General features: G+C 39.0%; 1 protein-coding gene across 4 annotated transcripts in view; it reads right to left on the bottom strand.

Annotated features, from left to right (window-relative positions):
- The window catches only part of LOC126353866 (uncharacterized), a 39725-nt gene extending 24622 nt beyond the window's left edge, over positions 1-15103 (bottom strand). The window contains exons 1-4 of one of the 4 annotated variants that reach the window (XM_050003038.1): positions 14989-15103; positions 14759-14843; positions 14362-14565; positions 8416-8541 (exon numbers count right to left, since the gene is read on the bottom strand). In XM_050003038.1, coding sequence (XP_049858995.1) covers positions 8416-8541; positions 14362-14565; positions 14759-14790 — 362 coding nt within the window. In that variant the 5' untranslated portion in view covers positions 14791-14843; positions 14989-15103. Of the gene's footprint in view, positions 1-8415; positions 8542-14361; positions 14566-14758; positions 14844-14965 lie in introns of all 4 variants that reach the window. The other 3 variants (XM_050003037.1, XM_050003039.1, XM_050003040.1) reach the window with 3 other exon arrangements.
- Between the last annotated feature and the right edge of the window lie 342 nt (positions 15104-15445).

Here is a 15445-nt window from a genome sequence, read left to right as displayed (position 1 = left end):
CCTGGAAGGTAGTTGCAAAAGATGACACCAATGCCACTGCAATGAGGACTGCAAGTATTCAGCTATAGTCTATCCTTCAGTACAGACACCCTACTGAATGAAAGAGGTTGTACAATTATGGATCTTTGATGGCCCAGAAGACTACAGAGCTTGGCCCACACCAAGATGCGCACACACCCAGGGAGGAGACTTAGCACTCCCAGCATACCTTCTTACTGTGTGTACTTAAATAAGATTTGGCACAAAGTTGTTAAAGTGATAAGCTGGTCTGCAAATGATCGAGTTTTAGGACTCTTCAGTAATCCTTAACAGCTACTGCAATGTCTTTGGTATGCCGAGGCAGCAGCCATGGAGGGGTGTGGGGTCCATTTTTCTTTGCTGAGAACACTTTTACAGGATGCATATACCTCTCTATGCTACAGAACTTTCTTTTCCCACAGGTAGATATGGAGTTGAATGACTTCATTTACCAACAGGATGGGGCACCACCACACTAGCATCAGGAAATGCAGGAATTTTTAAATCAAAGTATTTCTCATAATGGGTGGGTCATGCCGGATCAAATGGTTCAGCCTTACTTTACTGTCCAAGGTCACTGGACCTGACTGGTTATCTTGTGGGGATTTATGAAAGACTGTTTATGTGCCTCCAGCACCAACAACACTGAATGAACTGAGACATCACAAAACAGCAACAATGGAAGCTTTGAGTCAAGACATGCTCACTGTTGTGAGAACAATTTGAATACCAAACTGACATTTGCCACGCATCCCAAAGGGAGCATATTAAACACCTACAGAAAGGTATGAAAAAAGTTTCCCATTCATCAAGAAACAAAATTAATTGTATATGTTTACAACTAGATTGAGAAATAGACGAGCCAAATCAGTTTATTCTTTTTGACACACCCTATATTACGGAACTATTTTATCACATATTTTGCAGCAGCATGGAACAGTGCACCCATTTTCCATCACACTCACAATCCCTACAAAAAGGAATTTCTGTACCTGAATTTACGTTTCTTAGTGTTTATTAGCTGCTCATGACTGCTGTATTTAGCTAGAGTGGTGATCTTTAGACTGCTTGAGCAACATTGTTTTCAAAGTATTACTGCTTGCAGCTACACCTAACACCACTAACAAACACTTTCTAGATCGGTGTAGACATTCGCATTCAATCTTGCAAACTCTTAATTTACCTCAGGGTTCAGCTATACCATGCCCTGTTCCTCCTCTGCATAGAACTACTTCCTTCGATGTAGATTTCTGCAAGTGAAGTGATTGTAAAATGAAATACTGCTTCTCTACTAAAGTAAAGTGTAGATTGGTTCCAATACATTATATTATTACAAGGTACGGACATAGTAAAATTCGTGAAATTGCAGCAAATACAATGGCTACGACACATGCAGAAAATGGCAGAGGATAAAAGTCCAAAGAAAATAATGAAGGGTGCAATGCACTCAAAAGTGGAAAGGGAAACCTAGAAGATGGATTGAGACAGTGGATCTCACCAGTATCTGAGTCCAGGGGTGGAAAAGAGTGGTAAACAACCAAGAAATATGGAGGAAAATCAATGGATAAGCCAAGGCTAACCAAGGGCTGAAGCTCAACAGAAGAAAACTGTTTCCCATTAACTCTGCATATTGTCACAACCTCTGGGAACAAACTAATATCACTGTCTCAACAACCCCTCATTAGCTTTGTGAGTAAATAACAATGGCTTATATACATCATATTTGTCTGCCTCAGTGCTGTAAATCTTCCACGGTACCAGAGGTCCTTCATTCCTCCTTGCTCCACAAATATTACAAATCTTCTCCAGCTGGTAGATTTAGCATCTATTGATTAATACTTTCCCACATGTGGCCCAATGTTTACAAACTAATGGCGCGCACACACACGCACACACAACCTTTACTCAGATCTACATGCCCTTTCGTAAATAGCATGTATCACTTTATCACTACAATTGGTGATATCAACAATCCTTTATTAATCTCTTCCTGCCTGAGGGGCATTTTTAGGACAGAGCAATGTCACTCAAGATACTGATAATGCTCTGCATACATTACATGAAATAGATGATGGATGAAACTTCCTGGCACATTAAAACTGCACCAGACAACACTACCTGAGGATGTTTGTCTTTTGCAATAGTAGATGAGAGAGTGGCAGCAGTAAAGCTGTGAGGATGGGACACGAGTTGTGCTTGGGTAGCTCACAGCCTACAAAGCACTTGCCCACAAAAAGTAAAGTTCAAGTCTCAGTCTTGCACACAGTTTTGATCTATCAGGAAGTTTTGTACCAGTGAACTCCAATACAGGGTGAAAATTTTATTTTAGGTATATGTTGTCTTTTGAGTATTTAAGAAGAGAGATTGTTAACCATTTTAATGAACACAATGAAGAGATTTCAGATGAACAAAAGTTGAAAAATTGAATGTAAGACAATGTACATACAACTCAAACATTTTTTATTTAATGCTTTTTCCCATGTGCTTGGAATGTATCTTTCTACTTAAATGTGTGATTTAACTTTTCATATTGCACATTCTGCCACAAATGGTACACAATTCCAAGATGTTTGAGTTTTATACTGCATTTGTATCTGTATCCAGGATTTAGTATTTTGCGTGTTACCTGTACTACTGTTTTAATATATCCCATTTTACAAGCTAACATACAGCAGTTAGATGAATTGGTCTCACTGGCTGAGTATTACATTCAATCACTCATCAAGCTGACAGAAGACAATTTCTCACTCTATACACATATCTTAGTTTTGTGACTGAGCAGTGTTGTTGATTTGGCTGGCTCTTTGCTGCCTCGTATATAATAAAAGGCTCATGCACTCCCAGCTTCTCTCAACACATTTTCAATGTAATGTTTCACATATTTTCAACATAAGGCTAATAAAAAATTGAGAGTCACTGTGCAACTTAGTTCTGATACATGAAGTAATTGCTTTGAGCAAATTGTTATTTCTTTAGTTTAAGCTATGTGTTTTTACACCTCTAATGATTCAATAGTGCAATTAAATTTGTTAACATGTATGCTATTTCATTTTTAGACACTGCCCATGTCATGTGAAGTTATATTTGAAATAAGAACTACCATGTTTCAACACATTCGTGCCAGCATGTACCACTGGTGGCTCATGTTGAACTGCTGACCCACCAATTGTGATCCTAGCATTACACTAATGTATGTAGGTTGCCATGAAAGTAATGCACCATATTTTTCTTCAACAATTCTTTATTGAACATAATGAAAAATGGCATTCTCTCTTTACACCCTATTTTCCACATAATCTCCATCCTGTTCTACTGACTTCCTCCAGCACAAACGAAGGGCACATATGCTGCCGCGTCAGTAGCAATTCTTGTCCTGGTCTGAAGAGTCCGGGCTTTCCAGTGAATCACCACCTCATCGTCCTCAATGTCTTCCCCGAATGGCATCCTTTAATGGCCCAAACAAGTGGAAGCCCAGGAAGTTTAGGTCAGGTGTAACACCCATGGATGGTCTCCCCAATCACTAAAAATCGCGAGCTCCACCGAACCACCTTCTGATGAACTCATCCTCTGTTCCCAGCGACCAACTGTACTTCTGTCAAAAGCAGATGCTCCATGGCCTTTGCACAAGTGTGTGTGAAAATTTCCCAGTTCCTTTCTCTGCATTGAAAAATTCAATGACCGCACATCGCTTTTAACGTACATCACATTACAGATGCCATTTCGAAACTGTCCAGCGGCTACACTGTGTGTGAAGTGACAATCTTGGTGCACTAACTCAGGAGACTTCAAATGATACGTATGAAACGTTTCACATAGCATTATTTTTAGATGAAAAAGGTGTGCATTACTTTCCAGGCAACCCTCATATAATGTGTTATATATCAGCCACACACGACAAATGTCAATACAACTGAGTTATCTTCAGTGTCTGGTCACCTAGTCTGTAATTTAGAGTAAAATAATTTTACACAATATCTCATTTTAAAAGAATGAGATTTGTGCCACTTAAGGTTTAGTGTCTTTGAATATAACCACCTCCACACAGCAAGTAACACAAAGCATAGATGCCAAATTAGGGAAGAATGAATGCACATACCACCCCACAGTGAGAAAATTCTCAGTGTGAACGTATTACTGTTTACAGACAAAGCAACAAAGGCTCACATATGGGTTGCATTTTATAATTTTACATATGGAATCCACATCTGCACAAGTTGAAATCATTTATCATTAACACACCCAATTCATATTTTTTTGTATTTTATGTTAACTGTACTCAGTGATGTACATGCAGGTTGTATTCATCAGCAATGACTTCACAAGTAACCTTTATTTGTAATACAGGTGCTCCTTCCCCACACTAACATATGTAAGATAAGATGTGATTAGTCTTTCACTGTGACAGGTGTGTAGAAAGTTTTCATGTGTATTTCTGACTTTTTGCTTCTTTAAGCTGCTAAAACTTGCCATTTATTTCACCATCAAGTAGCTTGAAAATGCTCAAAGAGCGAAATTAGCTAAAAATGAGGAAGTGTGCATTTCAAAAATTAGAACAGCCTAAGTTGGACACTGAATTCCCTAAAAACTTCCAGGTTTGTAATAAACTGATCCGATATGCTTAACCCAAAATTGTAAATGTATCTAGTATCTTTGGCACCATTTAACATGAGTGACAATTTCCATCATCAATTTCAAAAGGTAATTGAGGCTCAAATTGTCTTCTGAATTTTATCTGTCTTCATTTCGTAATTTAAGCATGCCATTTTGTTGCTCGTTTTAAATTTGCAATTATAATTATAATAATGAGTTGTTATAGGCATTATTGATCAATAACAATAAGGACTTAGTATACATTTTACTGCTGAAAATGATACCACTATACTATACTAATGTTGCATTTCATTTTGTGTAGATTTGCACCCTAAAAATCAGACCTTGCAGTCTAAATTTCTCATCACAAACTCCAATCAATGTTTCTAGTACAATGCAAATTATTCTGTTTCATTATGCTTCATATGATGACAGTCTGCCACCACCAAATTACCGACACCCAACAATGACAACCTGACCACCACGAAATCTAGTACTGGAAGAGTTTCACTTTATCGGCTGAAGGGAGATTCGCTTTTTAATTAATGTATTGTAGTGCATCTCTCTTTGTTCTACTTCTATTGTGGTCAATACAATATATCCCACTTTGGAACAATTAACTTTTGCAAGAATGTAACCTTAATATTTCACGCAATTAGCTTTTTCTACTTTTGGATGGGATATTGCAGTAATAGTATCCCTGTCAGTTCAAGTGCTTACGAAGTACTGGATAATTTTTTCCACTCACAGATGTCTGCCTTTTCCCTCTTCCTGTGGGTAGCCAGGGTAGGGAATGCAACAGGAGTGTAAGTGTCCACAAATGTCTAATACTGGTTGGTGAGGCAGCCAGTGTTAAGGTGTAATCTGGTATGCTTCATGTCCATCTGCCATGGTGGCACCTGCACCAACAGCTCTCCACAGGCACCATCCACTCACACCCGTGATCATATGGCCCAACTGACATTGCCAGAATTGGATGCTGGCATCTTAGATATGTGCTAGTAGCATAGGTGTCAGCAGCAGAGATGGGTAGTTCGCGAACGAAAGTGTGCAAAGGAACGGTTCACCAAGATGAACGGAAAGACCGAGGAACAAATTACAAGGAATGATCGGTTCCTAGTTCACTTCGGTCGCGGCGGTCACTTCTCATTCCAGCCTCGATCGCATGCTCGTCTCAGTCTCCCTCGGCTGCACTCTTTCTTTGCATGACCACCTGTGTCAGTTCCACTGCCGACTGCTCCTAGTTAGTTCAGTATCCAGTTCGTTTTGTTCACTGTGCTCGCCCATTTTACATGTGTTCCAAACTGTTCTCTTGCACTTGGTTCTGGCTATTCAGCGTCCATGACCAGTAATCAAAAAGTATTTTATAGTTATGTAAAAATTACATTGTATCTAATAGGTACGTCTTTTCATGTAACAAAAGGGCGTATCAGCTCACTTCATTATATCGATTAACAGCAGAAGACATACTTATAACAATCCAAGTTTCTTGTTATTCGTGTGTTTAAGTTAGGTTGTTTCCAATGTGCATTACCTGCTCGATTGGTTTCTTTGATAAAAAAAGAAAGTTGTGGGTCATTTTGGCTGAGTAGGAAAGGCGGTGCCTCTCCATTTGAAAAGACATACTGCCATAAAATCGTATTTACTTATCTCAAAAACATTTGTTCAGACGGAGCTTTCAAACGAGAAACTTTATTACTGCGAACTTTATTATTATCGCTACATTAACTTTAATAATGCAACATAAAAACCTAATTCTTACTAAACATGTGACAAGTGTGATGAGAAAACCACATTTTATTTTATGCTTCCATAAAGTCTCTCCTACTAACTCAGAGACAACGTGAAGTATATATAGGGTGCAAACGATTATTGTTTACAACGTAGCACAGCTATGTAGTGTAAGTAGAAACAAAGAATTTTATGAAGACACTTGTGGTCTAAGTTGGGAAACCGCCACCAACAGGTCTACACGACTACATGAGCTATAGCCCACACGCATCGCCTGAGATTTTCATGTTCTCTTCTCCAGCTCTACACATCGTTACCGATTGTTTCACAATTGTTGCTTGTATTAGCTTGTTATTTCTTCACTGCCAAATTATTACATGTTTGTCTGTTGTATCTGCTCATAACAGGCAACACGACCCGTAATCGGGGCCGGTTTTCCATGCGCCACCCTATATTATTCCCCTGTGAACGTTTTCCAAAAAAGAACGATCAGCAGTGATGTAGTTCCCAAAGATGAACAAGTTTGCCCATCTCTAATCAGCAGTTTGTTAATTTTTGTCAGGCCTCAACCAAAAGGGGTACAAACTCCACCATGTTAGAGAGGCTACTGTGTTGGCTTTACAACACATTGAGTCTATGCCAGTAATCTGCACTCATCTTTAACACTGCTTGCAGCATGCATTAAGGTTCTTCTCCAGTCGGTCCATATCCACACTATAGGAAAAATTAACAAAACCATGTGAGAGAGGACAGATAGTGGTGGAATGCAGCACAGAAAGAAAGTGCTGGGTCACCATGCTCACCGCGCATGTACTCACGAAGTCGCAAGTCCCCAGATGGGAGCTCTAACTGTTCAAAGCACTTGACCCTGTGAAAAATATTAGACATTGAAGGTGCCTCAATCCAAACCTCTTGCTTATTACCATATCCGAACTCTTCTTTTGTCTATATTTATAGCTCATTTGGCATTTTTCACTGTATGAAACTTCTTCAGAGATTAAAAAAGATTTGACACTTCAAGAAGAAAAATTCAACTACTGATTCTAAAGCGATAGGTATTTTGTAACATGCCCGTTTGACGTACTTGCATGTTGTACTTCACAATTATAAGGACTGTTGCTGTTACAGCTTTGAAGACACTGATGTGTGTGACAAGTATGTCTATATGCACAACTAAGGCCAACAAAAGTTTAAAATTTGTGAGACTACTCTGCAGACTATTTCTGTTTTAGTCATTGATCAGTCCCCTGTCAAACCTGCCTTCAGTAGGTCTAAGTGATTGTCCTACATGAAACAAGAGTTTCCCCACAAATATGTGAAGCAAAAATAGAACTTTTTATAATTTTTGTATCAAACTTTTCCTTCACCCATTTAAATTTTCTCTCAGTCTCCCCACTGTTACAGTGAGTGCAACCACAACTCCATCTTTACACTCATTTTATTGTCATCACACCTTTTATCATCAATACACTTTTTTACCTCCAGAACCAAGAGCTCACTGTTCACATAATGCATATTGCACATCAACAGTGATATGTTCTCGTCTGAAGTGTGCAAGTGACTAAACACTGATTGTAAAATGGCTTGTGCACTTGCTCAGACAGCTGGAATTCCTGCCAAAAGGAATGCCAGCACATTTTTCAGTGTGCAATCTGTAAGGTGTATCCCACCCCACAGTAGCTGTGGGAATTTTAGCAGTGTGTGGCCACACTCAATCTACTTAGATGCTGCAGTTTTATTTTTACAGTTTTTTTTCCAGTTTGAATCCTGCTGGGAAGATCCATGGGCTTTAAAGGATCCCTGTAACTGGGTCATTAGCCAGTTACGTTGAATGTAAGTGAGCACAGCTGTCAGCAGTATAATGCCAGAGAAAACACCACAGAAAGCTTTAAATTCTTCATACTGACCAAGCTAATGTCAAATCTTTTACAAGGTCACTGTAGTACCTAATCCTCATCTTTAGACTGTTTCAAATCTTATTACATCTAGTATCTATTCTTTAACTTTCAAGTCATGATGCACAAATTGCTTAAATTTACAGTCATTATGTATTAAAAATATTCTTGAGGTACTTACATTATTTCTTGCATTATATAGTCAGGAAAATTTCCTTCTTCAAAAAACTGACTTGGGTGAGGAACATTATTTCCTTTCACAGTAATTGCATGGTTACTTCGATATTTGTTAACTTCCTCCACCGTCCTACAAACAAACCAACAATTTTAATTCAATCTAGGGCACACGAACATCTCCTTGCAGCAACTGTTTAATTTCTTAAGTACTAAATGTCCATTTACTCCAATGAGATAATTTGATACTCCTGAAAATAAACTACCAGGATTTAAAGAAGTCAATCAAGTTATGCTGTTTCAATGTGGACTTAAATCATAAAATTTTCTTAAACATCAAACAAGCAAATGCTAACACTGCAAATAATTTACTACAATTACAGATATGAGGAAGAACAACAGTAAGCAACAGTGCATCATGCCATCTAACTGCAGACTTGTCTATATCCGAGGCAAAAGACTGCTCGAGCTATGAGAAAAGCCAAATATTGGAGAAAAGAAGAAGTGTTAAATGTACAATATCAAAGTTAAATTATATTTATGATAGACTAATATTCTAATACTGTCAATGCAGTCTAAGGGACAAAGATCTGACAGGGCAAATGTGTGAAAGGAAACTGCAGCCTTTTTTAAGTGAGGGAAGAAGTGCTACCCAGAAGTTTCAGAATACAGCACGTAAAATTACACTCAAAGTGAATCTTATTCATAAAGATCACCTTTAAAGTAGTCCCCTGAGGGTTTATATACTACTCCGCAATTTTTCCTAACTCTAAACCTCCTTGGTATGCTTTTTTCGTAAGCCTTTTTACTAAAACTTCGGATTCTGATAATATCAAATGTGTGAAAATTTGTTTAACTTGCGTTTCATTCTGGGGAATAAAACAATCAGTTCCAGGCTGGGTGAATATTACAAATGGAAACAACTGTTTTGTTTATCAACAGAAACTATACAGTGATTGACAGTGTGTGACCTCACAGTGTCATGATGCAGGAAAATACTGCATGTGCCACTTTTGTCAAACAAAATTCTCCGATATATTCCGTAGGACAGCCCCATAACATTGCACACATCCTGGTTGACTTTCCTATGGTCTTCCAGCACCATATTTCCAACAGGTGGAACATTTCCAGCAGTAATGCTGGCTACAGCCATCCTGAATGGAGATCGTCAAATGTTTTGCCACCTTGGAAACGATTATAGCAGTTGTGACTGACCTAAGCTATCTTCTCAACTGCTTCAAAGTATTTGTTTATATAGCAGTTTTCCTGAGTTGGAAACAATTAATGCCCACACATCATTCATAAACACTCACCACCATCAATTTTGCAAGCCACACAACACATGAGAAAGGGAAATTGTGCACAGAAATTAGTCGAGATGGCGGAAGTAGATCCTGACAAATCACAGCGCTGTTGCCAAAAAGTTTCAACTCCACAGTACTAATGACTGCATGCGAAAACATTAGTCATCTACAGAGGCTATGACAATACCGAGGCATTGCTAAAGAGTCTTTTATAAAGTCTTGTTACTTTATTTGGTGAGCCAGCCCAAAGATTCTGCTGCACCCAGCCCTCTACAACTGTTAGGGTTCAACTTGTGCTGACTCAGCTACAAATATCACCACCTAGCAAGCCAACTGAGCCATTAACTGTTTAAGTATGATGTAGCGACTGGCAGCGTTTTGACATACTAGTTGGAATTCATCAGCTATACACTTATTCTGGGAGCTTTTGGGTAGCACATCGCATTTGCTTTAATTTTTTAAAGAAAAAGGAAATCAAAATCCAGACAGAAATAGGGTGAAAACACTCACTGTTGACCAAGAGAATACAAATGGTAGGCCTAATTAGGAAGTATTCTGGCGCATCAATACCATGTAGAGGTCTGTTGTCTATAGTGATAGCCACATCAAAGCAAGGAAAATATTTCAGCAAAGGATCCAAATACAACTCATACTGATTCATTAGATATGCTGCAGCTGTCTCCAACTACCTACACGGACACTACAAGTGCGTTCAACCATTAATAACATTTATAGTCAATTATTAAGGCTCCGACATTCCCATAATCCTGACTGAATTCCCAATAAAGAATTTACATTGAAAAATGTTAAGGGAAAGTGTTTTCATTATTTGTTCTGTGCTTTGTTTTCCCTAGGTCCATTTTCTACATTGGGCTTCCCTTCACCTTAAAAACTGCCACTTCACTTGCCAAGAGCTTCACACAGCTACACTATATGATCATAAGTATCCAGACACCTCCAAAAAAAAATGACATTATTCACATTAGGTGCATTGTGCTGCCATATACTGCCAGGTACTCTATATCATGGAACCTCAGTAGTCAGACATAACAAGAGACTTCAAACGTAGTCAGGTAATTGGGTGTCACTTTTGTCACATCTGTACATGACATTTCCACTTTTTTTTAAACATCCATAGTTCCACTGTTTCCTATCTAATAGTGAAGTGGAAACATTAAGGGAGAAGTACAGCACAAAAGTGTACATGCCAACCCCATCTGTTGACAGACAGTTTAAGAGGATTGTAATGTGTAATAGGCAGACATCTATCCAGACCATCACACAGGAATTCCAAACCACACCAGGATCCAATGCAATTACTACGGCACTTAAGCAGAAAGTGAGAAAATAGATTTCATGGCCGAGCAGCTGCTCATAAGCCACACATTACGCCAGTAAATGCCTAACGACATCTCACTTGGTGTGAGGAGCTTGAACATTGGATGATCGAACAGTGGAAACTCTTCCGTGGAGTGACGAATCACATGGTGTGGGTGTTGCACATGCCCGGTGTTTAGTGCTAACAGTAAAATTCCGAGTTTTTCACAGAGAGGGGGGGGGGGGGGGGGGGGGGGGGATATGGTGGCAGCTTGCACCCCTTGTTTTGTGTGGCACTATCACAGCAGAGGCCTACATTGATGTTTTAAGCACCTTCTTGCTTCCCACTGTTCAAGAGCAATTCTGGGATGGCGATTGCATCTTTCAACATGATCGAACACATGTTCGTAATGCACAGCTTGTAGCGGAGTGGTTGCCCAACAATAACATTCCTGTAATGGCCTAGCCTGCACAGAGCCCTGACCTGAATCCTATGGAACATTTTGAGCGTGTTTTGGAACACCGACTTCATGCCAGGCCTCACCAACCATTATCGATACCTCTCCTCAGTACGACACTCCATGAAGAATTTGTTGCCATTCCCCAAGAAACCTTCAAGCATCTGATTGTATGCTTGCGGGGTGGAAGCTGTCATCAAGGCTAAGGACGGGTGAACTTCATTCCAACATTACTGATGGAGGGCACTACCAACTTAAGTCATTTTCAGCCAGGTGTCCAGATACTTTTGATCACACAGTGTATTTGTTTCTGCATCGTAGGTGTTCCTGAGCTCTTCAGACAGAGTGGGAAGAGGCAGCATATACAACACTTAACTCTATGCCTCTACTTTGAGTTGTTAACATTTCTTCCAGAGTTATTTAAGTGCAGCAACTAATAGAAATTCCATGCTTACACTAGACGGCAAAATAAAAAAAAAGTTTAATACTACCTATACAAATATAAGTAGTTCACTTAGCAGGTGGGAAACTGCATATAATTAAACAGTCTTTCTTCCCTTGCCAATCAACTGAGTCACATTCTTAATGTTAATTACAATAATAAAACTGCAGCAAATTTTCATATGTTTACAGATTAGAAAGAATCCAGCATAAATTCATATAATGATTTACTGCTTAATTATTTGAAACCACTATCAACACAATGAGTGTAAATTTTGCATTTTATCCTACCTAAAATCAGCAGCCAACAAGAATGCAAGATATCAGGAAGCAACCACTGATGTCACTACTTGAGTTCGAGCTTTTGGTTTGTTGTTTGAAATGTTTGGGGGACAGTTCAGGTCATTTTGGGTAGATAGACCTAGGGTTCCCAAGTGGAAGCAACAGTCTTCAAGAGCCACCACCAATCCCATCAACCCTACTACTACTCTAGTCTACAAACAGTAACTAACCAAGAAGATCTGAGTATCACAAGAGCTTACAGCAGTGGACAATCTTCAATAGGCGAATGAAAAAATATGCGTGAAAAGGAAATTTGCTCCATCATTTTCAAACTATCCCGGCATTCGTCTCAATACGAATTAGTGAATCCAAGTTAACTGTAACTAAGATCAGACAGATTTGATCTATAATGTGATACTGGACCAGCCTCCTCCCAAAATCTGGGCTGTGATGACAGACTGGTCTGTAGTATACACCAATGTTTATGTACATGCCATATTTAACGTGATTGTCACACAAGCTAAACCTGCAAAGTACACTAAGAAACTTTATATCAGATAATGGACAAGACCCCAGCAAGTCTTTTGCTGCACTTTATGTACATATATTGTACAAAAACTATGATAAATATGAGGAGCACTTACTGTGAATCATTAAAATCTAAGGAATAACTTCAGCAGTTTAGTCAAAAATGAGGGGAGGGAGGGAGGATGAGGAATAACAAGTTCACGTCTAGCGATAGACCTCCACTCCCTGAAGTCTAAAACCCATAGAAAAGTTCGATAAAAACCCATGTTGCAGTTCAGCAAATTTTAACTGGACACTTCAATTATATGCTGTCAGTTCACAGTTATAAAGTGTTTTAAGAGGGCTTATTGCTGATCTTAACTCTCGATCTATTTGAAACAAAGTTATCAAGCTCTAGACTAAAGCCACAGAAGGAAAAAATTCACGAAACGCAAAACTCAATAACCAACAAAGGTAACACAAATACCTTTTTCAGAGAAATCTTTGCAACTGAACCTGCCAAAACATAAAATCATGACACTAGTGACTACATACTGATATGATATATGCAATTTAAAATCTTGTATTTACTACACAAGCAATTGATCTGGGGTGCAATTTTATTTTGATTTCGTCTCCCCCCCTCCCTCCTAAATTCCTGTACACTTGTGGGACACAGCTTCTTCTGATACAGAAGCATGTATTGAAGAGCACGCCTACTCAATCTAAGAAAGAAGGGGAACAGTGCAGTGATCCTTTTGTCACAATGGTGGATTAGCTTTACATATATGCAATGGTTAGCACACAGTGCAAGTATATATCTGTCAGCAAGCTCAGAAGCAGTTCTAACATAAATGTTAAAGATTAACAGTACTCCATGTCAACCGAAACCTCCGTTATAGCAGATTGACCAACGCGGTATTCTACACCTTAGCTTTGATTAAACGCTAATGGTTTAAGAATAAGCAAAGCCAATGAACATGCATACGAATGGTTGTCTGCTGCATGACCCTACATCTATGTTCAGCAATTGTTCCGTAGGCTCATACAAGAAAATACTTTGTAATTAAATTTGTGCAGGCGCTATCGTTAGCTCTTCCCAGACAACTTCACATTCAGATAACGTAGCCAATAATGTTTGTCTGCGAGAATTTAAAACAAAAAAATATAAATATGGGACTCTGAAGAAGACAAAAGATCCCAAGAGGCAAAACCGCAATGAACTTTGCCACTACCAGAAATCCAAAGATAATACCCTTCGTACATCTATATACTTCGAAAAAATTCTAATAATGTTACCATGCCGCTTCCCAAGTTTACAGTATAGAAAACATTTTTGCGGCCTAGTTTCGCAGATTTACTCAATCTGATTTTTCATTAAGTTTCACTCCGCACTTCCTAAACCCAATACTACATTAATAATCTCCATTCACAAGCAGCAACGTTTCCCATACTGAATCGGTATTTCGACAGATACCATTCAGAAGCGATTGCAGCTAGAGGGGGGAAAAAAAATCCACAATAGTTTAACGCAAAGTGTTATCTTTGTCAGCTGTCAAGTGTCGATAAACATCTGCACGTTGTAATTAAGTGCTTTGACAGCTTCCCCACAACCATCCCTCCGATAAAAGGGCAAAAACTTACCTATTAAGTACATTCGCGTGGGGGACGTAGAAGTTCTTCAAAAAAGGCTGAAGCGCGGTTGTATCCCACTGCGGTTTCTTTAGGTTTTCTCCGGGTTGTTTTTTCTTTCCATTTTTTGCAGCAGTTCCTTCTGTCTTACTGGCGAAGTTCTGATTGCTCCAAAACCGATTTTTATTCACGAACTGATCTCTCTCCCCTCGAAACCTACAATAAAAGTAATACTCAAACACTTCAAAGCTATTCAACTTACTTCTGTTACTAACTATCCTCGCAAAGTTTGACGTATACTGGAACATCCGAGAAAAAATGGCGGCATAAGCCACTAAGAACTAGCACGCAACAAACTACCTCAATGCTAAAACAATTTTAAAAACTGCAAGTTTTAAGATATACGTACATAGTTTGGTTGGAATAGCCGTTGCTGCACATTTTACAGCAACGTTGCAGACTGGTTTCCAAGTGTCACTTGCCACCAACCAACTCTGTAACAACAACAAAAATGACTGTATGAATAATCTTTGTTACCCCTTTTCTCACTGCAGTTATAAAACGCAAAAACGTCGACAATTAAGCCCTCTAGACACAATAGACTAATATCACTCACTTGACTTCTACACCTCCACTCACCTGACCGGCGAACAAAACGATAATGGCTGACTCTCTCAGCGCAGTACTAACCTTCGTTATACACTTCAGCCTGCCACTTTTCGACCAATCACACCAGAGCTCGCACAACCTCATTGCAACCGGCAGAGGTCTCATTTTTCGGTACAAGCGGGTCGTTTGAGACTTCGTTGGATTGTCAACGTTATCATTTCGTCTGAAAATTGCATGTTGAATCAGAGATATTTACTCAAAATCAGATTTACTGACAAATAATTGAGGAATTAAGTGATGCAGGCTCTGAAAACATTAAAGGAAGGCTCTGAAAACATTAAAGGAAGCTACACTTTTCTTTTGCGAAATGTTTGAGTAAACGTTAATTCTTTACGTAGTTCATTCAGTGCAACGAAGCCCATACGATATTCGCAAATCAAGATTACCAGAAGCGTTTGAGTGCTAAAACAAACCTTTTCGGCACGGC

The sequence above is a fragment of the Schistocerca gregaria genome, chromosome 3 (genome assembly GCF_023897955.1).
Source record: "Schistocerca gregaria isolate iqSchGreg1 chromosome 3, iqSchGreg1.2, whole genome shotgun sequence".
NCBI lineage: Eukaryota > Metazoa > Arthropoda > Insecta > Orthoptera > Acrididae > Schistocerca > Schistocerca gregaria.
The sequence above is the reverse complement of the archived record's forward strand: the minus strand, read 5'-3'. Positions and strand labels throughout refer to the sequence as shown.